This window comes from Aquarana catesbeiana, linkage group LG13 (genome assembly GCF_042186555.1).
Source record: "Aquarana catesbeiana isolate 2022-GZ linkage group LG13, ASM4218655v1, whole genome shotgun sequence".
NCBI classification, from domain to species: Eukaryota; Metazoa; Chordata; class Amphibia; order Anura; family Ranidae; genus Aquarana; species Aquarana catesbeiana.
Window position 1 is genome coordinate 217,849,950 of NC_133336.1, and position 27,954 is coordinate 217,877,903.

A 27,954-nucleotide genomic window follows, 5' to 3' on the forward strand; every position below is an offset into this window, starting at 1 on the left:
CCCCATTGTGGGAGGGGCAGAGACACAAACTACTGGAGGAAATCTCCCCATTGTGGGAGGGGCAGAGACACAAACTACTGGAGGAAATCTCCCCATTGTGGGAGGGGCAGAGACACAAACTACTGGGGGAAATCTCATCATTGTGGGAGGGGCAGAGACACAAACTACTGGGGGGAGATTATTACAGGACACGTTACATGCTGGGTAATTTGCACTTCAATCTTTTGGTTTGTTAGAGTCTGTTGGAGAGTGATGTGGAGAGTACGACATCCTCGCCCCGCGGACACAAACGCCTGAGAGCGCAGCATTTGTCGGAGTCTCAGGAGGAGGAAGCGGCTGAGGGTCAGGTAATGGAGGGGTGCAGCGTGATTGAGGGGGAGGGGGTGCAGCGTGATTGAGGGGGAGGGGTGCGGCGTGATTGAGGGGGAGGGGGTGCGGCGTGATTGAGGGGTGCAGCGTGATTTGTGGGGAGGGGTGTAGGATGATTTGTGGGGGGGGGGGGGGGGGTGTAGGATGATTTGTGGGGGGGGGGGAGGGGTGTAGGATGATTTGTGGGGAGGGGGAGGGGTGTAGGATGATTTGTGGGGAGGGGGAGGGGTGGCGAGTGATTTGTGGGGGAGGGGGAGGGGTGGCGAGTGATTTGTGGGGAGGGGGAGGGGTGTAGGATGATTTGTGGGGAGGGGGAGGGTAGGCGAGTGATTTGTGGGGAGGGGGAGGGGTGGCGAGTGATTGTGGGGGAGGGGTGTAGGATGATTTGTGGGGAGGGGGAGGGGTGGTGAGTTATTTGTGGGGAGGGGGAGGGGTGGCGAGTGATTTGTGGGGAGGGGTGTAGGATGATTTGTGGGGAGGGGGAGGGGTGGTGAGTTATTTGGGGAGGGGTGCCGAGTTTTCTTTGTGGGGTACACATACAATGAGGAGGTGTCAGTGACATTAATGCACAATGTTTTTTTCCCAGAATGCTTCACTCTCTAGCACAAGACATATCTGCTTTGAGTCGGTCCCCATGGGCCCCCCACCACCTCCTAAGGTGAAGCACGCCCCGGACTTCGCCTTTATGGAGAAGCTGCATGCGGTGGATGAGGAGTTGGAGCGACATCTCGTCAGTATGGATTCCTTCCAGGTGAGGGGCGGTCCCTATGTCACATGATGGGGGTGGAGCTTGGACAATGTGTGACACCCCTTCTCTCCCTGCAGACCTTAGACGAGAGCCTCATCGCCTTCCGTACTCGTTCCAAGCGTCCTCTGAAGAACGTGCCTATCGGGCGGCTGGAGGCGGAGCTACATGCCCCTGACATCACACCGGACATGTATGACCTCGGCACAGCCGATGACGAGTACTGGAAGTTGTGGCTGCGCAGCCTCATGCAGGACGATGTGGGAAATGAAGGTGAGTGGAGACCGGTCCTCTTCATTGAAGACGATCATCAGCATGCAGGAAGCATAAGAAAACTAAATCCCCCCCCCCAATCTATTCCTGTGCTAATATTAGATAAGAAACCTCCCCCCCCCAACCCAGTCCAGTGCTGATTTCAGAGAAGAACCCCCCCCCCCCCAACCCAGTCCAGTGCTGATTTCAGAGAAGAACCCCCCCCCCCCCCAACCCAGTCCAGTGCTGATTTCAGAGAAGAACCCCCCCCCCCCCCCCAACCCAGTCCCAGTGCTGATTTCAGAGAAGAACCCCCCCCCCCCCCCAACCCAGTCCAGTGCTGATTTCAGAGAAGAACCCCCCCCCCCAACCCAGTCCAGTGCTGATTTCAGAGAAGAACCCCCCCCCCCCCAACCCAGTCCAGTGCTGATTTCAGAGAAGAACCCCCCCCCCCCCCAAACCCAGTGCAGTGCTGATTTCAGAGAAGAACCCCCCCCCCCAACCCAACCCAGTCCAGTGCTGATTTCAGAGAAGAACCCCCCCAACCCAGTCCCAGTGCTGATTTCAGAGAAGAACCCCCCCCCAACCCCAGTCCAGTGCTGATTTCAGAGAAGAACCCCCCCCCCCCCCAACCCAGTCCAGTGCTGATTTCAGAGAAGAACCCCCCCCCCCCCCCACCCAGTCCAGTGCTGATTTCAGAGAAGAACCCCCCCCCCCCCCCAAACCCAGTCCAGTGCTGATTTCAGAGAAGAACCCCCCCCCCCCCCCAACCCAGTCCAGTGCTGATTTCAGAGAAGAACCCCCCCCCCCCCCAAACCCAGTCCAGTGCTGATTTCAGAGAAGAACCCCCCCCCCCCACCCAACCCAGTCCAGTGCTGATTTCAGAGAAGAACCCCCCCCCCCAACCCAGTCCAGTGCTGATTTCAGAGAAGAACCCCCCCCCCAACCCAGTCCAGTGCTGATTTCAGAGAAGAACCCCCCCCCCCAACCCAGTCCAGTGCTGATTTCAGAGAAGAACCCCCCCAACCCAGTCCAGTGCTGATTTCAGAGAAGAAACCCCCCCCCCAACCCAGTCCCAGTGCTGATTTCAGAGAGGATCCCCCCCCCCCCCAACCCAGTCCAGTGCTGATTTCAGAGAAGAACCCCCCCCCCCCAACCCAGTCCAGTGCTGATTTCAGAGAAGAACCCCAACCCAGTCCAGTGCTGATTTCAGAGAAGAACCCCCCCCCCCCCCCCAACCCAGTCCAGTGCTGATTTCAGAGAAGAACCCCCCCCCCCCCCCCCAACCCAGTCCAGTGCTGATTTCAGAGAAGAACCCCCCCCCCCCCCCCCAACCCAGTCCAGTGCTGATTTCAGAGAAGAACCCCCCCCCCCCAACCCAGTCCAGTGCTGATTTCAGAGAAGAACCCCCCCCCCCCCCCCAACCCAGTCCAGTGCTGATTTCAGAGAAGAACCCCCCCCCCCCAACCCAGTCCAGTGCTGATTTCAGAGAAGAACCCCCCCCCCCCCCAACCCAGTCCAGTGCTGATTTCAGAGAAGAACCCCCCCCCCCCCCCAACCAGTCCAGTGCTGATTTCAGAGAAGAACCCCCCCCCCCCCCCCCAACCCAGTCCAGTGCTGATTTCAGAGAAGAAACCCCCCCCAACCCAGTCCAGTGCTGATTTCAGAGAAGAACCCCCCCCCCAACCCAGTCCAGTGCTGATTTCAGAGAAGAACCCCCCCCCCCCAACCCAGTCCAGTGCTGATTTCAGAGAAGAACCCCCCCCAACCCAGTCCAGTGCTGATTTCAGAGAAGAACCCCCCCCAACCCAGTCCAGTGCTGATTTCAGAGAAGAACCCCCCCCCCCCCCCCAACCCAGTCCCAGTGCTGATTTCAGAGAAGAACCCCCCCCCCCCCAACCCAGTCCAGTGCTGATTTCAGAGAAGAACCCCCCCCCCCCCCAACCCAGTCCAGTGCTGATTTCAGAGAAGAACCCCCCCCCCCCCCAACCCAGTCCAGTGCTGATTTCAGAGAAGAACCCCCCCCCCCCCCCAACCCAGTCCAGTGCTGATTTCAGAGAAGAACCCCCCCCAACCCAGTCCAGTGCTGATTTCAGAGAAGAACCCCCCCCCCAACCCAGTCCAGTGCTGATTTCAGAGAAGAACCCCCCCCCCAACCCAGTCCAGTGCTGATTTCAGAGAAGAACCCCCCCCAACCCAGTCCAGTGCTGATTTCAGAGAAGAACCCCCCCCCAACCCAGTCCAGTGCTGATTTCAGAGAAGAACCCCCCCCCCCAACCCAGTCCAGTGCTGATTTCAGAGAAGAACCCCCCCCCCCCCCAACCAGTCCAGTGCTGATTTCAGAGAAGAACCCCCCCCCCAACCCAGTCCAGTGCTGATTTCAGAGAAGAACCCCCCCCAGTCCAGTGCTGGTGTCAGATGGACCCTCTGATGTGCTCTCCTCCTCTCTTCCAGATGAAGGGGATGATGATGAAGATGATCCGGAGTACAATATTCTGGAGGACTGGGATGAGCCGGATACGGAGGACCTGCGCAACGATCGAGCCGTCCGGATCACCAGTAAGTCCTCGGAGTGTGATTGGTGGGGTGTCAGGAATGAGATTTAAAGACTTCAGCCCTGGAAAGGTTTTACCCCCCCTTCATGACCAGGCCATTTTTTCCGATACGGCACTGCGTTACTTTAACTGAAAATTGCGCGGTTGTGTGACGCTGTACACAAATAAAATGTCCTTTTGTTTCCCTCACAAATAGCTTTCTTGTGGTGGTATTTGATCACCTCTGTGTTTTTTGTTTTTTGTTGTTGTTTTTTTTGTTTTTTTTTTGGTTTTTTTTTTGCGCTATAAACAAAAAAGCTTCAATTTTGACAAACAATATCGTTTACTTTTCTGCTATAAAACATCCAATAAAAATATGTAAAAAATCAAATTTCTTCATTAATTTATTCAAATTTGTATTCTCCTACAAAAAAAGAAAATCCCAATAAGTGTTTATTGATTGGTTTGCGCAAAAGTTCATCTACAAACTATGGGATAGATTTATGGCTTTTTTTTTTTTTTTAAACTAGTAATGGTCAGTGATTTTTAGCGGGATTGTGGCGGGCAAATCTGACACTGACACTTTTGTGGACCGGTGACACCAATACAGTGATCAGTGCTAAAAATATGCACTGTCACTGTACTAATGACACTGGTTAGGAAGGGGCTAACACCAGGGGTGATCAAAGGGTTAAGTGTGTTCCCTGGGTGTGCTTTCTTACTGTGGGGGGGATAGGATCACTGGACACAGTGATCCGTGTTCAGGAACACAAAATCAGTGTCTATCTCTGTGGGGAGCGATTGCAGTTGGCCGGTAGACATCATGTCCGCTGGACCTGCTGATTGGCTCCCCCTGTGTCCAATCAGAGTGCAATCTCACCTCCAGCAGCACAAGCGCACCCCTCATCGCCCCCAAGCGCCACCCCCCCAGTGTTTTTTTGCACAAAATCACTTACATGATTTTGCGCAATAAATATGAGGTAGGCGGTCGGTAAGTGGTTAAGGACTGCGTCACCTGAGCGTTTTTGTGTACCTTTTTTTTTTTTTTTTTTTTTTTTTTTTAAAGAGCCTGGGGAGGTGTAAGGTGCCAGGGGGTGCAGGGTGTGATGGTCTAATCTGGCAGGGGGCGTGTGTAATCTGGCAGGGGGGGTGCTAAGGGCGTGTTTAATCTGGCGGGGGCGTGTTTAATCTGGTCTGGGTTTATCTAATCTGGTGGGGACGTGTCTAATCTGGGTAGCCTGTCTAATCTGGCGGGGGGGGTGCCAAGGGCGTGTTTAATCTGGTGGGGGCGTATCTAATCTGTCAGAGGGTGGGGGGAATTCTAATCTGGTGGGGCGTGTCTAATCCAGCATGGTGGCGGAGCTTGTAATCTGACTGGGTGCATTTTCTGCGATATTTACTTTGTTTTCTTTGTGATTTCCAGAAAAGGAGGTGAACGAGTTGATGGAGGAACTCTTTGAGACGGTGAGTGTGATGTGTTGGATCCCGACACTCTTCTCTGGGTCAGCTCCGCCTCAGAGGTGTAGGATCTCTGGGTCGGCTCCGCCTCAGAGGTGTTGGCTCCCGGCACTCTTCTCTGGGTCGGCTCCGCCTCAGAGGTGTTGGCTCCCGGCACTCTTCTCTGGGTCGGCTCCGCCTCAGAGGTGTTGGATCCCGGCACTCTTCTCTGGGTCGGCTCCGCCTCAGAGGTGTTGGATCCCGGCACTCTTCTCTGGGTCGGCTCCGCCTCAGAGGTGTTGGATCCCGGCACTCTTCTCTGGGTCGGCTCCGCCTCAGAGGTGTTGGATCCCGGCACTCTTCTCTGGGTCGGCTCCGCCTCAGAGGTGTTGGATCCCGGCACTCTTCTCTGGGGTCGGCTCTGCCTCAGAGGTGTTGGATCCCGGCACTCTTCTCTGGGTCGGCTCTGCCTCAGAGGTGTTGGATCCCGGCACTCTTCTCTGGGTCGGCTCTGCCTCAGGTGTTGGACCTCCTGGGTCGGCTCTGCCTCAGAGGTGTTGGATCCCGGCACTCTTCTCTGGGGGGCTACGCTCGGTCTCACACTCCTTTTTCTCTAGTTTCAGGATGAGATGGGGATCTCGCATTTGGAAGATGAGGGGCCTGATGAGGACAGTAGTTCTGACCCTTTCCCAGATTTCAACACCCCACAAGCCATCAGGTGAGATAAACCCCTAACCAGAGTCTGGTCACCCCCCCCCTCCTAACTACGGGGCAGGACAGCTACAGACCCCGCTGCACCTGTTTGGGATGGGAGGTAGAGGAACTCGGGGTGCTGGTTGTCCCCCCACCTCACTTGAGTTGTGCTGATTGGGGGGGGCCCCACAGCCCCAACAGGTGTCCACAATGTTAAGTGTAAGTCTGCGTCTTTTCTGTTGCAGGAGCCCAATCTCTAACGTATCCGTTTATGTAGGGGACATTACAGGCATGCTCTCTGCAGCCCCCTTGGCCCTCTTTTGGTCCCTCTGTGTGGCCCTCTTTGGTCCCTCTGTGTGGCCCTCTTTGGTCCCTCTGTGTGGCCCTCTTTGGTCCCTCTGTGTGGCCCTCCTTGGTCCCTCTGTGTGGCCCTCTTTGGTCCCTCTGTGTGGCCCTCTTTGGTCCCTCTGTGTGGCCCTCTTTGGTCCCTCTGTGTGGCCCTCTTTGGTCCCTCTGTGTGGCCCTCTTTGGTCCCTCTGTGTGGCCCTCTTTGGTCCCTCTGTGTGGCCCTCTTTGGTCCCTCTGTGCGGCCCCCTTGGCCCCCTGCGTTATTATTATTATTATAACCCTCCCTTCTGCAGGTTTGAGGAGCCTCTGGCTAACCTTCTGACGGAGCAGCATCGCACGGTGAGGGCACAGCTGGAATATCTGCGTATGAGGAAATCCATGATGAAGTCAGATGATGACAAATCTGTGAGAGACCCTGACATACCAAAGCCCCCGCCACCCAGAGCCCCCCCGGTCCTGACACTGGATGTAATGCAGAGGAAAAGGCTGCAGCAGCAGATGCAACAGGTGAGACCCTTACTGCCCCCCCCCCCCCCCCAAATCTCCTGTCATTATGGTGTCCGGCCTACTGACCCCCCCTTCTATCTGGCAGCACATCCAACTCCTGACACAGCTTCATCTCCTGACCTTCCGGAACCCGGGCTGAGCATGGAAGCCGAGACTGCACAAATGTACCTGGTAATGGCTCCTCTCTATTGTGTGTGAGGAGGGGAATGTGCCCCCCCCCCCCCGGGTGAATATTGTATGTGGGGGGCCAATTTCTGGAATATAAACGCATTGTTCTCTTCTTCTCAGGTGGAATTGTCCAGCTTTGCAGAGAGCTCCTCTCTATCCCATCAGCAAACTCCTGGATTCCAGAGCGCATTTCTCCCATGCAACCTGCGGGAGGCGCTGCAGCTGATCCCCTTGGTACATAGCCAAGTTCCAGAGGACCCCGAACCCCCCAAACCAGCCAGAAAGAATGGTAAGTGATGGTTATTGGCAGATCTGTCCCCTCTCACCAGGTAATGGTGGAGTTTCCTGAGAGTAGTGGGAGATCTTCTGTCATCTTCTATCATCGAAACCCAGGAGACCTACAACAAGCCTTAGAGGAAGGATGGATGGATGGATGGACACTGCTCCACCCCAATACCCCGCCTCAGCTTGTGTATGTGGGAGGGGACTGTAACCCTCTGCTCCTCCTTCCTTGAACCTGTTATTATGTGGTCTCCTCAGTCTGTGTGGTTTCTCCCCCCCCTGCAGGTAACGAGGTGTCAGATTTACCCAAACACATGGCCTGGGTTATAGCTACGCGGCCTGTCTTCATGTATCCTGAGCTGCTGCCTGTGTGCTCCATGAGGGCCCGGGGGCCCAGGGACAGGGTCTTCTTCACCAAGGCTGAGGACAGGTAAGTCCCTGATGTGGGCACCCCCCGTCCCCCCTCTTTAATGGTACAGGTGGATTTCATGTCATTGTCATCCTCTCCTCGCAGTTTGCTGGCTCTTGGCTTAAAGCACTTTGAAGGAACTGAATTCTCCAAACAGCTGATCAGCAAATTTCTCCTAACGGCCAAAACGGCTCATCAACTGACCGTGCGGATCAAGAACCTGACCATGAAGAAGTCACCGGACAATGTCATCAAGGTGAGGGAGGGGAAGAGGGCTGATCACAAGGCCGTCTGACATGGAGTATAGGGAGCTCATCGCTGGGTCCTCTGTCATGATGGGGTATAGAGATCTCATCGCTGGGTCCTCTGTCATGATGGGGGATAGAGGTCATGATGGGGGATAGAGGTAACGATGGAGTATAGGGATCTCATCGCTGGGTCCTCTGTCCTGATGGGGTATAGAGATCCTGATGGGGTATAGAGATCCTGATGGGGTATAGAGATCCTGATGGGGTATAGAGATCTTATCGCTGGGTCCTCTGTCATGATGGAGTATAGAGATCCTGATGGGGTATAGAGATCTTATCGCTGGGTCCTCTGTCATGATGGGGTATAGAGATCATGATGGGGTATAGAGATCCTAATGGGGTATAGAGATCTTATCGCTGGGTCCTCTGTCATGATGGGGTATAGAGATCATGATGGAGTATAGAGATCTCATCGCTGGGTCCTCTGTCATGATGGGGTATAGAGATCATGATGGAGTATAGAGATCTCATCACTGGGTCCTCTGTCATGATGGGGTATAGAGATCCTGATGGGGTATAGAGATCCTGATGGGGTATAGAGATCTTATCGCTGGGTCCTCTGTCATGATGGAGTATAGAGATCCTGATGGGGTATAGAGATCTTATCGCTGGGTCCTCTGTCATGATGGGGTATAGAGATCATGATGGGGTATAGAGATCATGATGGGGTATAGAGATCATGATGGGGTATAGAGATCCTAATGGGGTATAGAGATCTTATCGCTGGGTCCTCTGTCATGATGGGGTATAGAGATCATGATGGAGTATAGAGATCTCATCGCTGGGTCCTCTGTCATGATGGGGTATAGAGATCATGATGGAGTATAGAGATCTCATCTCTGGGTCCTCTGCCATGATGGGGGATAGAGATCCTGATGGGGGATAGAGATCCTGATGGAGTATGGGTAGGTGGGATTCCAGGAATAGAAATGATATTGGGGGGTCACACTGGTAGGTGGGGTTCCAAGGACAGAAGTCATGGCATATGGTGAAGACAGCCTGCGGAGTCCCTCTTGTCCCCCCGGCCCGCGTCCCTTGTTCGCCCCCCCCCCCCGGCCCGCTCCCCTTGCCCCCCCCCCCAGCCCGCTCCCCTTGCCCCGACCCCCATGCCCCCCCCCCCCGGCCCGCTCCCCTTGACCGCTTTGTGTTCTCTTTTCTGGCAGTATTACAAGAAGACCAGGATGTTGCCACCACTGAGCAGATGCTGTGAGGATATCCTCCCTCAGGATATGCGCCCCCCAGTGGAGAGGGAGAAACTCAGACTACCGTTCTGGATAAAGGTATTGTGCCGTGTAACGCGGGTGAGAAATTTCTGGGGTCTTGTGGATTCCCTGATTGGTGCATATCTGTATGGGAGGTTTCCGGGGTCCTTCTCACATCATCAGAGCTCTCTGATTGGTGAGTTTCCAGAGCTGCCCATGACTTCCTATAAGGGGGGTAAGTCTTGGACAGAAGCGGTGCCGGCCCCTCTCCTCCTGATCTGTACAGTCGTGGGTCCGCCTCTCACAGCGTTGACTTCCTCTTTATCTTTATGGCTGGTGGCAATCGCTGTACTTCTGTTCCTGAGTGTTATGTGAAAGAACACATCCCTGGTATTGCTTTAGACGAGCATCTTTGGGAGACGAGCATTAGTAGGAAGGGGAATGCACGTCTAAAGGGATGCCAGGAATGTGTTTATTTTATATAGTACTCTAAGCAAGATTTACCTGAGCCCACTGGTCCCTCCCACCAAATTCCATCCTATTACAAAATAAAGAATGGCAGTGATGACATCACCGGGTTTTGAGGGATTTCCTAAAAACAAACGAAATGGTTGTATTGAAATTGTAGAATTGGATGTTGGGGGGGGGGTTGTTCTATGTGTACCCAGGTACTGCCATGTCTGCGGTTTGGTATATCTCATCCTGTCATCTCCATCCTCCCTCTTCTCATAGGCCAGCCTGAGCAGCATTGAGGCCTACATGAAAAACACAGAATCCAGCAACTCCGGATACCCTCTGCTCCTCCCCCCCGCCGTGGCCATGACCCTCAAACCTCTTTCCAGACGTTTCTATCGCAGATTGTGGCGCCAGAAGAGGTCTGTACTGAAGCCGCTCCTGATCCGTCCTCCTGCCAGCACCAACTGTGCCCCCAAATTACTGGCTAAACCTGCGCCCCCCCAGACTGTCCCCATCAGGATCATTAGCCAGGTGCCGCCCCTCATGCAGCCCGCCGTCCCCATTCAAGGAATCGTCAATATTCAGCCAGTCGGGGTGCCGCTTGGCCGTAAGGGGCCTGAGATTTGCACCCCCATCTCTAATAAGAGGATGCTGTGTGCCAAACCTGCAGGCGCTGCCGTCGCTCACATCGCCGTACCTCAGACCAGGATGATTATGCCCGCCACGGCAAACCAGCGAATCAGGAAGTCCCTGCTGGGCGGCATCCCTAAGATAAAGACAGTTCCCCGTATGGTGGGCATCAAGCCGGCTCCCCTGGTGCACTCGGGTCCCGTCCTCCTCGCCGTGCCTAATGGAGCGTTGAAGCTGGTAAGTCTGGGCGCACCGTGCAGAGTCCTTCAGCCAATCAGCACCGGAGTTCCCGTCACCACCGTCGTCCTTAATTCCACCCACATGCCTCTCAGCCAATCACTGATAACGCCCCCCTACAAGCAGGTCCAGAAGACTGTATCTTTGGGATCTGGTGTTGGTGGGGGGCAGTGCAGCCCCACATTGGAGACTGAGGAGTCTATCAAGAAGGAAGAGGACGATCTAATGGCTCAAATGAAGGACGAGGACGACCCGGAGTGTGCTGGGGAAGGGAGCCCTGATGGGGCACAGAACAAAGATGGCGGGGAATCGGAGGTGGCTGGGGAGCCGTCGGAGGACAAACCTCCTAAAGAATCAGAACGATCCTCTGATGTAACAGATCATGTGACTGAAAACGATGACAAGTCCGCGGTGGATCCGCAGAGCAGCCCCAGTGCTGGGGGCGCACCTTTTACTGCAGGTGGGTGTCAGTCAAACTTTGCGGAGGGGCAGAATTCTGAGGTTTCCCTGAAGGAGGAGAAAGACCTAAAACAGGAAGACATGGAAGAGCCGGAGGACAGCAACGAGCCCCAAAAGCAGGAGAGTGGAGGAGGGGCTGCAGACTCCCCGAAGAACACATCACCCTCCACTGACGGGGACGTAGAGATCAGCAGTCCCTCCGGTGCCCCAAAAGAATCTTCTAGTCCTCCAGGTGGACAGGACCTGACCAATGACAAGGACGGTGCAGAGGAAGAGGAAGAAGAGGACTTTGATGACCTGACCCAGGATGAGGATGAGATGTCCTCTGCGTCCGAGGAATCCGTTCTGTCTGTTCCAGAGCTGCAGGTAAGACTGTAGCTGGGTCGGGTGTGTGTCTGTGTCAGGTCATAGGTTGGTGTGTCCCTGGTGCTGGGTTAGGTCATAGGGTGGTGTGCCGGTTCAGTTCTGTAGGGTGGTGGGTCTCCATGGTGCCGGGTCAGGTCTGCAGGGTGGTGGGTCTCCATGGTGCCGGGTCAGGTCTGTAGGTCTGCAGGGTGGTGGGTCTCCATGGTTGCCGGGTCAGGTCTGCAGGGTGGTGGGTCTCCATGGTTGCCGGGTTAGATCTGTAGGGTGGTGGGTCTCCATGGTGCCGGTTCAGGTCTGTAGGGTGGTGGGTCTCTATGGTGCCGGTTCAGGTCTGTAGGGTGGTGGGTCTCCATGGTGCCGGGTCATGTCTATAGGGTGGTGGGTCTCCATGGTGCCGGGTCAGGTCTGTAGGGTGGTAATCTCAGCTGTGTGTTGTCAGGAGACCATGGAGAAGCTGACGTGGGAGTATAGTGTGGTATATACTCGTGGTGTTCTGTGTTCGGGGTGTGTTGGTGTACACAGTACTTTTGTCCTCGGGAGGGTAATCACAGCTGTGCGTTGTCAGGAGACCATGGAGAAGCTGACGTGGTTGGCCTCGGAGAGACGGCTGAGCCAGGAGGCGGACTCGGAGGAGAACTCCCAGGAGGAGAACACGGAGGAGGAAGAAGAGGAGGACGTAGCCGAGGTGTCATCACACAAAGCAGAGGAGATGACAGATGAGACAGGGGAGGAGGGGGGAAAACTTGACGCCTCTCACCTTCGGGTCCCATCCCCGGCCCCTGTGGAGACCAATGTCACCCCTGCTGGTGAGTAGTTCTGTACACAGTGTCTGATATTGGGGGAGGTAAATGTGGATTGGTCAGGTTCTTACTGGGGCGGAGCCATCATGCCACCATGTTTTCTAGGAGAGAGGAGACGTGTGGGCTCCAAGGGCCCCAGCGCCCATCGTGTCCGGAACAGAAGAGGGCGCACACGAGCCAGCAAAGACTCCTCCAAACTACTGCTCCTCTATGATGAGAAGATCCTCCTAAAGGACCCCCTGAGGGAGCAGAAGGACATGGCGTACGCTCGCTCCTACCTCAACAGGGTGAGACCCCTCATATGAGATCCGTAACTAGTGAGACCCCCTCATACCAGACCCCTCATACGAGGCCCCTGATTGTGTGGAGACCCCTCATACGAGGCCCCCGATTGTGTGGAGACCCCTCATACGAGGCCCCCGATTGTGTGGAGACCCCTCATACGAGGCCCCCCGATTGTGTGGAGACCCCTCATACGAGGCCCCTGATTGTGTGGAGACCCCTCATACGAGGCCCCTGATTGTGTGGAGACCCCTCATACGAGGCCCCTGATTGTGTGGAGACCCCTCATACGAGGCCCCTGATTGTGTGGAGACCCCTCATACGAGGCCCCTGACTTTGGTGAGAAGCTCTGATATAGTGTGACGAAGTTGAGGTGCTGTGTTGTGTGTGGACTGTGTGTGTCCCCCCCCCCCTCCTCTTTTTGGGTTGAGGTGAACAGGTGTGTCCCCTCTCTCAGGTACGGGAGGCTCTGCAGTCGGTCCCGGGGACATATGAACAGTTCCTGAACATCATCTATGAGTACGAGACACGGAGCAATAAGAGGACGGCGGTGGATCTGTATGAGCGTCTCCAACATCTCCTCCAGGATTGGCCTCAGCTCCTCAAAGACTTCGCTGCCTTCCTTCTCCCAGAACAAGCGCTAGAGTGCGGCCTGGTGAGTGACATCACACCCCCGCACGCAGTGTACCCCCATAATGTCCCCACACTGCACAGTGTACCCCCATAATGACCCCACACTGCACAGTGTACCCCCATAGTGTCCCTGCACAGTGTACCCCCATAGTGTCCCCACACTGCACAGTGTACCCCCATAATGTCCCTACAGTGTACCCCCATAGTGTCCCCACACAGTGTACCCCCATAGTGTCCCCACAGAGTGTACCCCCATAATGTCCCCACACTGCACAGTGTACCCCCATAATGTCCCCACACTGCACAGTGTACCCCCATAATGTCCCCACACTGCACAGTGTACCCCCATAATGTCCCTACAGTGTACCCCCATAATGTCCCTACAGTGTCCCCCCATAGTGTCCCCCCGCAGGGTACCCCCATAGTGTCCCCCCGCAGGGTACCCCCATAGTGTCCCCCCGCAGGGTACCCCCATAGTGTCCCCCCGCAGGGTACCCCCATAGTGTCCCCCCGCAGGGTACCCCCATAGTGTCCCCCCGCAGGGTACCCCCATAGTGTCCCCCCGCAGGGTACCCCCATAGTGTCCCCCCGCAGGGTACCCCCATAGTGTCCCCCCATAATGTCCCCACACTGCACACAGTGTCCCCACACATTGTTACCCCATAGTATCCCCGCACCTCACACATTGTACCCCCATAGTATCCCCGCACCATGTACCCACATAATAAAGGAGTCTCTCTGATGAAGGTGGAGCCAGCATGTACTGTATGAACTGATGATTGGTTGGTGTAACTATTATAAGCCACTCCCATTATTTCCAGTTTGAAGAACAGCAAGCGTTTGAGAAGAGCCGCCGATTCCTGCGCCAGTTAGAGATTTGTTTTAAGGAGAACCCCGCTCATCACCAGAAGATCATCAAACTGCTGCAGAGCTGTGCAGAGTGCCCCCTGCAGGAGATTGGGAAGGTTGGTACTGTACCAAGGAAACCTCATCACACCTGTCACTGTCCTCCCCTCCCCTGTCGCTGCACAGTCCCCCCCCTCCCCTGTCGCTGCACAGTCCCCCCCCCTCCCCTGTCGCTGCACAGTCCCCCCCCCTCCCCTGTCGCTGCACAGTCCCCCCCCCTCCCCTGTCGCTGCACAGTCCCCCCCCTCCCCTGTCGCTGTACAGTCCCCCCTCCCCTCCCCTGTCGCTGTACAGTCCCCCTCCCCTCCCCTGTCGCTGTACAGTCCCCCTCCCCTCCCCTGTCGCTGTACAGTCCCCCTCCCCTCCCCTGTCGCTGCACAGGTCCCCCCCCTCCCCTGTCGCTGCACAGGTCCCCCCCTCCCCTGTCGCTGCATAGGTCCCCCCCCCCTCCCCTGTCGCTGCACAGGTCCCCCCCCCTCCCCTGTCGCTGCACAGGTCCCCCCCCTCCCCTGTCGCTGCACAGGTCCCCCCCCTCCCCTGTCGCTGCACAGGTCCCCCCCCCTCCCCTGTCGCTGCACAGGTCCCCCCCCCCCCCCTCCCCTGTCACTGTACAGTCCACCCTCCCCTCCCCTGTCACTGTACAGTCCCCCCTCCCCTGTCACTGTACAGTCCCCCCTCCCCTGTCACTGTACAGTCCCCCCTCCCCTGTCACTGTACAGTCCCCCCTCCCCTGTCGCTGTACAGTCCCCCCTCCCCTGTCGCTGTACAGTCCCCCCTCCCCTGTCGCTGTACAGTCCCCCCTCCCCTGTCGCTGCACAGTCCCCCCCCCCCCCCCCTCCCCTGTCACTGTACAGTCCCCCCTCCCCTCCGTTGTGACTGTACAGTCCCCCTCCCCTCCGTTGTCACTGCACAGTCCCCCCCTCCCCTCCGTTGTCACTGCACAGTCCCCCCCTCCCCTCCGTTGTCACTGCACAGTCCCCCCCCCCTCCCCTCCGTTGTCACTGCACAGTCCCCCTCCTCCCCTCCGTTGTCACTGTACAGTCCCCCTCCTCCCCTCCGTTGTCACTGTACAGTCCCCCTCCTCCCCTCTGTTGTCACTGTACAGTCCCCCTCCTCCCCTCCCCTGTCACTGTACAGTCCCCCCTCCCCTGTCACTGTACAGTCCCCCCCCCCCCCCCTCCCCTGTCACTGTACAGTCCCCCCTCCCCTCCGTTGTGACTGTACAGTCCCCCCTCCCCTCCGTTGTGACTGTACAGTCCCCCTCCCCTCCGTTGTGACTGCACAGTCCCCCCCTCCCCTCCGTTGTCACTGCACAGTCCCCCCCCTCCCCTCCGTTGTCACTGTACAGTCCCCCCCCTCCCCTCCGTTGTCACTGTACAGTCCCCCTCCTCCCCTCCGTTGTCACTGTACAGTCCCCCTCCTCCCCTCCGTTGTCACTGTACAGTCCCCCTCCTCCCCTCCGTTGTCACTGTACAGTCCCCCTCCTCCCCTCCGTTGTCACTGTACAGTCCCCCTCCTCCCCTCCGTTGTCACTGTACAGTCCCCCTCCTCCCCTCCGTTGTCACTGTACAGTCCCCCTCCTCCCCTCCGTTGTCACTGTACAGTCCCCCTCCTCCCCTCCGTTGTCACTGTACAGTCCCCCTCCTCCCCTCCGTTGTCACTGTACAGTCCCCCTCCATCCCTCCGTTGTCACTGTACAGTCCCCCCTCCTCCCCTCCGTTGTCACTGTACAGTCCCCCCCTCCCCTGTCACTGTACAGTCCCCCCTCCCCTGTCACTGTACAGTCCCCCCTCCCCTGTCACTGTACAGTCCCCCTCCTCCCCTCCGTTGTGACTGTACAGTCCCCCCTCCTCCCCTCCGTTGTCACTGTACAGTCCCCCCTCCCCTGTCACTGTACAGTCCCCCCTCCCCTGTCACTGTACAGTCCCCCCTCCCCTGTCACTGTACAGTCCCCCCTCCCCTGTCACTGTACAGTCCCCCTCCTCCCCTCCGTTGTGACTGTACAGTCCCCCTCCTCCCCTCCGTTGTGACTGTACAGTCCCCCCTCCCCTGTCACTGTACAGTCCCCCCTCCCCTCCGTTGTGACTGTACAGTCCCCCCTCCCCTCCGTTGTGACTGTACAGTCCCCCTCCTCCCCTCCGTTGTGACTGTACAGTCCCCCCTCCGTTGTGACTGTACAGTCCCCCCTCCGTTGTCACTGTACAGTCCCCCCTCCGTTGTCACTGTACAGTCCCCCCTCCGTTGTCCAGTCCAGTCCCCCCTCCCCTCCCCTCCCCTGTCACGGCACAGTCCCCCCTCCCCTCCCCTGTCACGGCACAGTCCCCCCTCTCCCCTCCCCTGTCACGGCACAGTCCCCCCTCTCCCCTCCCCTGTCACGGCACAGTCCCCCCTCTCCCCTCCGCTGTCACGGCACAGTCCCCCCTCTCCCCTCCGCTGTCACGGCACAGTCCCCCCTCTCCCCTCCGTTGTCACGGCACAGTCCCCCCTCTCCCCTCCGTTGTCACGGCACAGTCCCCCCTCTCCCCTCCGTTGTCACGGCACAGTCCCCCCTCTCCCCTCCGTTGTCACGGCACAGTCCCCCCTCTCCCCTCCGTTGTCACGGCACAGTCCCCCCTCTCCCCTCCGTTGTCACGGCACAGTCCCCCCTCTCCCCTCCGTTGTCACGGCACAGTCCCCCCTCTCCCCTCCGTTGTCACGGCACAGTCCCCCCTCTCCCCTCCGTTGTCACGGCACAGTCCCCCCTCTCCCCTCCGTTGTCACGGCACAGTCCCCCCTCTCCCCTCCGTTGTCACGGCACAGTCCCCCCTCTCCCCTCCGTTGTCACGGCACAGTCCCCCCTCTCCCCTCCGTTGTCACGGCACAGTCCCCCCTCTCCCCTCCGTTGTCACGGCACAGTCCCCCCTCTCCCCTCCGTTGTCACGGCACAGTCCCCCCTCTCCCCTCCGTTGTCACGGCACAGTCCCCTTCTCCTCCCCTTTGCTGTCATCTCTCTCTCTCTCTCTCTCTCTCTCTCCAGCTGAAGACTCAGATGTTTCAGTTGCTGAAGGGCCACCATCACCTTCAGGAAGAGTTCTCACTTTTCTTTGATCAGCTGAGACCTCCCGCCAGCCGCATGGAGGATTTCGAGGTTATGAATTGGACAGAGGAAAAGGAGTACAAGGTAAGTAGATACTTATTGTAGGTGTCCGGTGAGGGAAGGCGGACCTTACATTGGGTGACAACTCTGAGGTGTGACTATAGTGGGAGGAGGAAGATGACAGAATAGTAGTGGGGAGGGGTCTGTGATCATTGTGGGAGGAGGAACGTGACAGAATAGTAGTGGGAGGGGTCTGTGATCATTGTGGTAGGAGGAACGTGACAGAATACTAGTGGGAGGAGGAAGGTGACAGAATAGTAGTGGGAGGGGTCTGTGATCATTGTGGGAGGAGGAACGTGACAGAATACTAGTGGGAGAAGGAAGGTGACAGAATAGTAGTGGGAGGGGTCTGTGATCATTGTGGGAGGAGGAATGTGACAGAATAGTAGTGGGGAGGGGTCTGTGATCATTGTGGGAGGAGGAATGTGACAGAATAGTAGTAGGGAGGGGTCTGTGATCATTGTGGGAGGAGGAATGTGACAGAATAGTAGTGGGAGGGGTCTGTGATCATTGTGGGAGGAGGAAGGTGACAGAATACTAGTGGGAGGAGGAAGGTGACAGAATAGTAGTAGGGAGGGGTCTGTGATCATTGTGGAAGGAGGAAGGTGACAGAATAGTAGTGGGAGGAGGAAGGTGACAGAATAGTAGTGGGAGGAGGAAGGTGACAGAATAGTAGTGGGAGGAGGAAGGTGACAGAATAGTAGTGGGAGGAGGAAGGTGACAGAATAGTAGTGGGGAGGGGGTCTGTGATCATTGTGGGAGGAGGAATGTGACAGAATAGTAGTGGGAGGGGTCTGTGATCATTGTGGGAGGAGGAAGGTGACAGAATACTAGTGGGAGGAGGAAGGTGACAGAATAGTAGTAGGGAGGGGTCTGTGATCATTGTGGAAGGAGGAAGGTGACAGAATAGTAGTGGGAGGAGGAAGGTGACAGAATAGTAGTGGGAGGAGGAAGGTGACAGAATAGTAGTGGGAGGAGGAAGGTGACAGAATAGTAGTGGGAGGAGGAAGGTGACAGAATAGTAGTGGGGAGGGGGTCTGTGATCATTGTGGGAGGAGGAAGGTGACAGAATAGTAGTGGGGAGGGGGTCTGTGATCATTGTGGGAGGAGGAAGGTGACAGAATAGTAGTGGGGAGGGGGTCTGTGATCATTGTGGGAGGAGGAAGGTGACAGAATAGTAGTGGGAGGGGTCTGTGATCATTGTGGAAGGAGGAAGGTGACAGAATAGTAGTGGGAGGAGGAAGGTGACAGAATAGTAGTGGGAGGAGGAAGGTGACAGAATAGTAGTGGGAGGAGGAAGGTGACAGAATAGTAGTGGGAGGAGGAAGGTGACAGAATAGTAGTGGGAGGAGGAAGGTGACAGAATAGTAGTGGGGAGGGGGTCTGTGATCATTGTGGGAGGGGTCTGTGATTATTGTGGGAGGAGGAACGTGACAGAATAATAGTGGGAGGGGTCTGATCATTCTGGGAGGAGGAATGTGACAGAATAGTAGTGGGAGGAGGAAGGTGACAGAATAGTAGTGGGGAGGGGTCTGTGATCATTGTGGGAGGGGTCTGTGATCATTGTGGGAGGGGGAAGATGACAAAATGGTAGTGGGAGGGAACTGTAATCGTTGTGGGAGGAGGAATGTGACAGAATAGTAGTGGGAGGAGGAAGATGACAGAATAATAGTGGGGAGGGGTCTGTGATCATTGTGGGAGGAGGAATGTGTCAGAATAGTAGTGGGAGGGGTCTGTGATCATTGTGGGAGGAGGAAGGTGACAGAGTAGTAGTGGGAGGAGGAAGGTGACAGAATAGTAGTGGGAGGGGTCTGTGATCATTGTGGGAGGAGGAAGGTGACAAAATAGTAGTGGGAGGGGTCTGTGATCATTGTGGGAGGAGGAAGGTGACACAGCAGTAGTGGGAGGAGTCTGTCAGTTTATAAAGTAAAATGTTTTCTGTAGTTTGATGGATTTGAAGAAGTGACGTTACCGGAAGTGGAGGAGGAGGAGGAGCCAAACAAAGTGCCCCCAACACAGAGGAACAAGAGGAGGAAGGAGGCGAGCCAGAGCCAGGACAAGGTGAGGGGGAAGGATTCCGGAGTCTGATAGCTGTGCTCCTGATATTGGGGTCCCCAGGACAAGGTCGGGGGGAGAAGTCTGGGGTCTGATAGCTGTGCTCCTGATATTGGGGTCCCCAGGACAAGGTCGGGGGGAGAAGTCTGGGGTCTGATAGCTGTGTTCTTGATATTGGGGTCCCCAGGACAAGGTGAGGGGGAAAGAGTCTGGGGTCTGATAGCTGTGCTCCTGATATTGGGGTCCCCAGGACAAGGTGAGGGGGAAGGAGTCCGGAGTCTGATAGCTGTGCTCCTGATATTGGGGTCCCCAGGACAAGGTCGGGGGGAGAAGTCTGGGGTCTGATAGCTGTGCTCCTGATATTGGGGTCCCCAGGACAAGGTCGGGGGGAGAAGTCTGGGGTCTGATAGCTGTACTCCTGATATTGGGGTCCCCAGGATAAGGTCGGGGGGAGAAGTCTGGGGTCTGTTAGCTGTGCTCCTGATATTGGGGTCCCCAGGACAAGGTCGGGGGGAGAAGTCTGGGGTCTGATAGCTGTACTCCTGATATTGGGGTCCCCAGGATAAGGTCGGGGGGAGAAGTCTGGGGTCTGATAGCTGTACTCCTGATATTGGGGTCCCCAGGACAAGGTCGGGGGTAGAAGTCTGGGGTCTGATAGCTGTACTCCTGATATTGGGGTCCCCAGGACAAGGCTCGGTCTGTTATCTGTTATCTGATTCCCCCCGGGGGGGGTCGCTCTAAATTCCCTGGGACTGATTTGGGGGCGTGTATGTGATTGCAGGATGTGGATTGGCTGGAGGGCGGGAAGGACTGCCCGTGTTCTTGTCATGACGGAGGGGCGGAGCAGAGGCTGAAGCGATGTAAGAGGCGGCTGTGCGGTCCCTGTAGCAGTAAGGTAGGTGGTTGTGGCTCTGTTATGGGTCCCTATGGCCGTCTGTCTGTCTGACGTCTTGTGTTCTGTACTCAGGCCTGTGACAATCGCTCCCAGAGATCGGCAGATGCGTTTCGTCAGAGCTCAGCAGGTAAGTCAGGCGCTTGTCTCCCCCTCCCCCGGTCCCTTATCCTCGGCCGTGTCACCTTATGCCGTGTCTTCTGATCCAGGTGACGGGAAGTCTCTGCTGAAGAGCTCAGGGGAGGACAGGACAAGCACTGGGACCGCCCACAGATCTCGTTCCACCCTGCATGCGCGCGGCATCACCGAAAGCACCAGCAAACCGCGGACTCAGGCGAAGGACAGTGGGCGCTCTGCCTTGCGAGGGGCGCGCAGACCTCATGCCTCGAAGGATCCGCCTCCTACCCCACCTGAAAAAGAGAGTGAGCGCTCCCCACAGTCCCATTCTGGTCCCTGCACCCCAAATAGTGTGGAAAATCCCGGGACTCCAGCAGAGGGCGCCACTCGCTGCCCCACACCAACCGCCTCCCTCTGCGAGCCGAACCCCACTGCTGAGAACTCCGCCCTCCAGCCTACCGATCAGGAGGAGCAGACGCTCACTGTGTGCGCCAAAAATATTCGCCTCAGCTCCAGCGGAGAGAAGGTCATTGTGTGGACCAGGTAGGTGTCAGATGCTGCATCAGGTGACTTTCTGATTGGCTGACAGCAAAGTGTGTCCATTTAAGGCTGTTTCGGGTGAGCTGCAGTAATCCATAGCAACCAACTGCAGCTGTCCCGCCTGAAATCTGGTTGCTGTGTGATCCTGCAGAACATCCCCATAGTGAATGACTCCGATGATTGTCCTCTGATGTCCCCGTGTCTCTGCAGGGAAGCGGATCGAGTCATCCTCACCATGTGCCAGGAGCGGGGAGCGCATGACCAGACGTTCGATGCCGTCTCTGAGCAACTCGGCAACAAGAGTCCCTCTGAGGTGAGACTCCGCCCACTCCATGTCATGACTCAAGGTTACCTGTCTGTTATCCCAACCCGCTCTCTGCCCCCTCCGTGTCTTCCATCCTGCCTATGGCACAGGTTAGCAGATCACTTTACAGCCCTCCTGGGAGAAAGGTCACTGCCCCAGCACCCATGGTAGAACGTTTCCAGGGGTGCTACGCCAACCTGATCACATTAAATGGGGGCATCCGTTCTGTCTTCTATTTCAAAGCCCTAAATCTCTTCATTGGGGCCCAAAAACTCCATACCTCCCAGGTCTGCCATATCCCTTCATTGGAGCCCAAAAACTCCACCATACCTCCCAGGTCTGCCATATCCCTTCATTGGAGCCCAAAAACTCCACCATACCTACCCAGGTCTGCCATATCCCATCATTGGAGCCCAGAAACTCCACCATACCTACCCAGGTCTGCCATATCCCTTCATTGGGGCCCAGAAACTCCACCATACCTACCCAGGTCTGCCATATCCCTTCATTGGAGCCCAAAAACTCCACCATACCTTCCCAGGTCTTCACCAAAATCCCACCAATAAATTAGCGCTTGCTCCAAATGATCAAAATAATAATAAGCTGCTAACACTGCAACCAGAATAATTGCCCAACAAATCAACATAAACAAAAACGTGTAGCGCTAAATGAAGAAAAAGGGCACTTTAGAAATAATGGGTTAGAGAGCCAATGCCTTGTGTGTAATACAGCTGGAACGCAAGTAATTAATTCCCATAGAGGAACACTGATAGAGGAAAAACTGTTTATAACCTAGTCAGTGAATTGGAAACTGAATGGGTCATCACTTGAGAGTGGTGTGGAAAGAACCTTCACCAGCATACGTCATAAAGTTTTAGAAATGATGATATGTAGTAAATCATTAACAGTCCTGCTTAATATGTTGAATGATGTATAAACGGACCAGTTTCAAAATATCACACCACAGTGTCTTCACAAACATGCAATGCACTCAGATGGTATAGATGGAGGCTTACCGGAGGGTTTGAACCCAAGACAGTGTATACTGTGAGGGTCAAACCGGCTTTTATTGCTCCCTGGCAATAGTGAGAAGACTTTGGCAGCCTGAAGATATCACGGGAAGTTTTCTGAAGGCGTATTTTCTCCAAACACAACAGAAGTCCTTGCGTATGACTCATAAAGGGTATAAAAAGGACCACATAGTGTAATACCGTAGAAACTGTATTTATTAAAATTGAAGAAATACACTTACATGATGTAGAGGTTAAAAAAGCGCTTGTACATAAAAAGGGGCGGCAGTGGAGTCCTCCCGACGCGTTTCGTCTGAATAGACTTCGTCCTGGGGTCCACCATACCTTCCCAGGTCTGCCATGTCCCTTCATTGGAGCCCGGAAACTCCACCATACCTCCCAGGTCTGCCATATCCATTCACTGGAGCCCAAAAACTCCACCATACCTCCCAGGTCTGCCATATCCATTCATTGGGGCCCAAAAACTCCATACCTACCCAGGTCTGCCATATCCCTTCATTGGAGCCCAGAAACTCCACCATACCTACCCAGGTCTGCCATATCCCTTCATTGGAGCCCAGAAACTCCACCATACCTTCCCAGGTCTGCCATATCCCTTCATTGGAGCCCGGAAACTCCACCATACCTCCCCAGGTCTGCCATATCCCTTCATTGGAGCCCGGAAACTCCACCATACCTACCCGGGTCTGCCATATCCCTTCATTGGAGCCCAGAAACTCCACCATACCTACCCGGGTCTGCCATATCCCTTCATTAGAGCCCAGAAACTCCACCATACCTTCCCGGGTCTGCCATATCCCTTCATTGGAGCCCGGAAACTCCACCATACCTCCCCGGGTCTGCCATATCCCTTCATTGGAGCCCGGAAACGCCACCATACCTACCCGGGTCTGCCATATCCCTTCATTGGAGCCCGGAAACTCCACCAGACCTACCCGGGTCTGCCATATCCCTTCATTGGAGCCCGGAAACGCCACCATACCTACCCGGGTCTGCCATATCCCTTCATTGGAGCCCAGAAACTCCACCAGACCTACCCGGGTCTGCCATATCCCTTCATTGGAGCCCAGAAACTCCACCATACCTACCCGGGTCTGCCATATCCTTTCATTGGAGCCCAGCTACTCCACCATACCTACCCGGGTCTGCCATATCCCTTCATTGGAGCCCAGAAACTCCACCATACCTACCCAGGTCTGCCATATCCCTTCATTGGAGCCCAGAAACTCCACCATACCTTCCCAGGTCTGCCATATCCCTTCATTGGAGCCCAGAAACTCCACCATACCTACCCAGGTCTGCCATATCCCTTCATTGGAGCCCAAAAACTCCACCATACCTACCCAGGTCTGCCATATCCCTTCATTGGAGCCCAAAAACTCCACCATACCTACCCCCTAGGTCTATCATATCCCTTCATTGGAGCCCAAAAACTCCACCATACCTACCCAGGTCTGCCATCTCCCTTCATTGGAGCCCCAAAACTCCACTATACCTACCCAGGTCTGCCATATCCCTTCATTGGAGCCCAGAAACTCTGCCATATCCCTTCATTGGAGCCCAAAAACTCCACCATACCTACCTCCCAGGTCTACCATATCCCTTCATTGAGGGACTCTTGACCTTTGTGGACATCCAGGATGTGTGTACTTGTATCTTTCTAGCACTTCAGTGATTCCTTTGCTGTGGGTCTCAAGTGCTTTCAGTGTGTGGCGCTGCCATTCCTTGAGTGTTCACCAATGGGCTGGCCTTGCTGGGCTCCCAGGACATTTTGTGGGATATCTGGACAACCTTCTGCTGAGGAAGACCACGTAGCCCCTGACCATCTGAACTAGCAGTCTCCAAACTGTGGCCCAGGGGCTGGATACGGTCCTTTGCTTGTCTCTTATACGGCACTATTCCTACCACTGACCCCAACAATGGGGCACCATTGCTCCCCCCCCTAATAACAAAGATAAGGCACTCTTTACTGTCACTGGCACCAGTGGTGGGGGCACTGACGCCAATGGTGGAGGCACTAATCCTCTCCCACTGCCCACAGTTCGGCTCCCTAAAGTCCAAAGGACAGTAAACTGGCCCTTTGTTTAGAAAGTTTGGAGACCCCTGATCTAGACCTTACAAATGATCATCCTGAACTGTTAAAAATTGACGTTGGAAGGGATTCATAACTTGGAGTATCTGGTCACATTCTAGCTTTATATCCATAAATCCACCTCAGATCTAAAGGTTCTGTTTCTCTGGGCAGAAAGATTCCATATGGAATTCACCAGGTCAGACGCTTCCATCCAGGAGGTCACTTGGCCTCTGTGGATATCGGTGCCAACTTGCATGTCTTCTTTCCAGGTTAATCACTACCTGCATTTTGCAGTGGTCCTGCTATATTACTAATGCGTCCCCCCCCCCCCCCTTCCTCCTCCATTTGGCCTGTCCAGTGCACATTGACTCTTTATTGAGGTGCTAGCTACTGTTCTTGTCGCCCTTTGCCCTCAGGGCATCCCCATAGTGGAATATCCAGATCTATCTTCTGAGGGAACAGTTGACTATCAGCCAATGGACTGCGCAGACCCAAGAGAGATTTGGGTGGATCTTAAGTCGGTGCTAGAACCATCTCATCGCTTGGATCTGGGTTTGATCCCGGATACAGCCCTCTGAGGTTTTCCCTCCCCTGGAAAAACTTGGGACTCCCAGCTCTCATGTTTGGACTCTACAGTCCAGGAATTAGCTAATCTTCCACTTTGACATGAAGGTCTTGAGCCTAGTGGTGCTCTCCTTCAAAGCAATTCCATATGCCCAGTTCCACTTCATGCCAATGCAACTCAACATTCCGGCAGTGTGGGACAAGCGGACGCAGCCTCTGGATTGTCGTGTACACCCAACCACCAAAACCAGGCTTGTCCTGGCATGGTGGGTCACACGTTCTGCACTGGAATTGGGAAAATATTTCCTTGCAATGGTTTTCAAGAAGGATTCCAGCCTGCCTGGTTCTAGACTCCTAGATACCGTCTCCATACAAGGGACTTGTTCGTTGGATGAAGTCTTGGAAAATAGGCAAGCAGACTCCCTCTGTTTCCAATGACTGGACTCCAGAGGTCTCTAGACCTCTGTCACAGATTGGGGACGCCGACCTTGGACCTCCTGGCTTCCAGGTTCAACCGCAAAAGGCTGGTTTGTCTCCAGGTTTAAAGATCCTCATGGCTTCACTGTGGATGTTCTAGTGACTCTGAAATCCTGTTTAACCTGATCTACACCGTTCCTCTCTTTAAAAAAAAAAAAAAAAAAAAAAAAAACCTCCTTCCTTGTGTGCTGCAGGATCAAGATGGCGGGTATTCAGGTGAGACTTATTTCACTGAACTGGCCTCTAGGAACATGGCACTCAGTCTTTGTCAGGTTCCTGGCAGACACTTTATGGGCACCCAGATTCTCAGGATTTTCTGTCCCAGGGACTGACTTACCACCCTGTGGTCTCGATCGCTGGTTTTAGCAGCTTGGCTGAGGTCCTGAGGGACAGGGGCCTGTTGGAACGGGTTATCCTTTATGCTCCTAAAAGCCAGGAAATCTACTTTTCAAAGTCTACCATTGTGCCTTGAAGGCAGATCAATCTTGGTATGAAACATGGACATTCTATCCCAGGAAGTTCTCCATGGGACGAATCCTGTATTTTCTCCAGTATGGAATGCTTTGCTGTGGGTTCCAGAAAAAGTAAAATATCTGTCTTAGTGGCTTTTTCAGGTACTGCTGATCTCTCCCTGAAGGCTATCCCTCCTGGGTCTTCCCCAGTGATGCTCTGGGATCTCATCCCGTTTTCTGCCCTTTTCTTCAGAAACTAATATATTGAAAAAATGGAAGTTGCAAAATCTCTTTGAAGCCCAAAATCAATCTCCTTTACCTACCCTTACTGGCAAGGCTGCCTTCTTATTGCCGTACAGTTTGGCGAGTCTGAGTTGGTGCCCCTAACATATAAAGCACTCATTCCTGTGCTACACAAAGATGAGGCTGGAGGCCCAAGGACCTCTTTTCTTCCTAATGTGTTGTTTTTTGGTCACCTTCCCCAGGACATTGTTCTACCATCATTGTCCTGTTCCTGAACATTTCTCTCCATTGGCTCTTAAAAGTTTCTCTGTCAGCTTCATCTTCCTTTCAGTAGTCTGACTCCTTGTTCATCATTCCTGAAAGTCCCTATAAGACAGCCGCCTGGATTTGACAACTCTTCAGTCATATGACCAAGCGAAGATTCCTCCTTTTTCTGTCATAACACATCTCAGATTCCTGTGTTTCTTGGTCTCTGGCATCTGTTTTTTCAGATATGGAAGGCTGCCAGGTGGACATTCAGGTCTCGTGTAATGCTGGCTTCAGTTAGAACATTTTTCAGGCATCTCTTGGTTATCGTGGGCTGGTTGGCTGGATGTTGCTCTATTTGCCATCCTTAAGTTAGATGTCCCAATGTTCCAGAATACTTCCCCGAGATCACGTCCAATTCTGTTCTTGGAGTAGGTCCCCTCTGTTCTCATGACCCACCCTTGCCATTGCTTGCTACAGAACTGAGGCATGCTGGGAGTAGGAGGTATTATAATGGGGCTGTTGTTATTGGTTTGAGTCCAATCTACCCAAATGTCATCCTGTGTCCCCCTAATGCAGTGGTTCTTAACCCAGTCCTCAAGTACCCCCAACAGGCCACGTTTGCAGGTTTTCCTTTATCTTACACAGGTGCTTTAAATCAGTCAACGACTCGGTATTTTGGACAGCTATTTTATCTAAGAGAAATTCCTAAAACCTGGCCTGTTGGAGGTACTTGAGGACAGGGTTGAGAACCACTGCCCTTAATGGACACCAAGAAAAAGATTTTTCAGTAGGTCCAAAATCCTACGTTTTCATGGTATAAAGGTGACCTTAATTCTATTTCCTCCCGGCAGGTGGCTCAGCGATTCCGGGAACTTGTCAGTCTCTTCCAGACGGGCTGTGTTACCAGTTCAGATGAGGAGGAAGAGGAGGATGCCGTAGTGATGGAGGAGAATGTGTCTGACCCGGAAGCTGCCCAGTCTGAGGAGGATTAGTATGACATGGACACGCCCACTCTGAGGGCGATCTATACAGTATGGACACGCCTACTCTGGGCAGGATCAGTATGATGTTGTCATACCTACTCTGGGCAGGATCAGTATGACATGGGCACACCCACTCTGCGGAGGATCACTATGACATGGACACGCCCAGTTTGAGGAGGGTCACTATGACATGGACACGCCCACTCTGAGGGGGGGTCACTATGACATGGACACGCCCACTCTGAGGGGGGTCACTATGACATGGACACGCCCACTCTGAGGGGGGTCACTATGACATGGACACGCCCACTCTGAGGGGGGTCACTATGACATGGACACGCCCACTCTGAGGGTGATCACTATGACATGGACACATGATATTTGTACAGATTGTTTTTAGGATATATTATTTGAGACATTAAATTGTCAGTTTCTGGGTGATCATAATTCCTGGATCCGGTTTGTTCTTTTCCTGCATTTGCATATTAGTCTTTTCTAGGCCAGTCATGCAGGAATTATCGCAGCGTCTTCTTTACAGCATGGTGACCTCATTACAGTGTGCAGGGCGGCCATCGCCGGCACTCCATCTTCAACTGAAGACGATCATCTAGAGAGAGCGAAGATTTCATTCCGGTTTTCTGATATTGTGATGTTTACCCTCCCATCAGAATGTACAGACTTCAACACTTCCGGGAGTGTCCAGATGGCTGGCTCCATCCCCCGCCCCCCTCCAGGAACTAGTATTAATCGGCCAGAATTGTGGTGCATGGTGGGGGGGGTGAAGGCATCTGATACATCTGAAAGTTTAAAATGC

The 27,954-nt window shown here is 54.7% G+C and overlaps 1 protein-coding gene across 1 annotated transcript; it reads left to right on the forward strand.

The window, feature by feature from the left end:
- Positions 1 to 236: 236 nt before the first annotated feature.
- Positions 237 to 27,587, forward strand: LOC141116474 (GON-4-like protein; the record flags this gene model as incomplete). The annotated part of the gene is given in 25 exon segments (XM_073608823.1): positions 237 to 347; positions 956 to 1,120; positions 1,195 to 1,387; positions 3,821 to 3,925; positions 5,324 to 5,364; positions 5,955 to 6,055; positions 6,672 to 6,885; positions 6,971 to 7,019; positions 7,022 to 7,056; positions 7,174 to 7,342; positions 7,621 to 7,765; positions 7,850 to 8,000; positions 9,216 to 9,332; positions 9,987 to 11,402; positions 11,968 to 12,208; positions 12,308 to 12,489; positions 12,942 to 13,139; positions 13,939 to 14,082; positions 17,040 to 17,183; positions 19,104 to 19,220; positions 19,996 to 20,109; positions 20,182 to 20,236; positions 20,316 to 20,766; positions 20,974 to 21,076; positions 27,009 to 27,587. Coding segments are annotated over 25 exon segments (4,902 nt in total), but the record flags the coding sequence as incomplete, so codon positions are not given.
- Between the last annotated feature and the right edge of the window lie 367 nt (positions 27,588 to 27,954).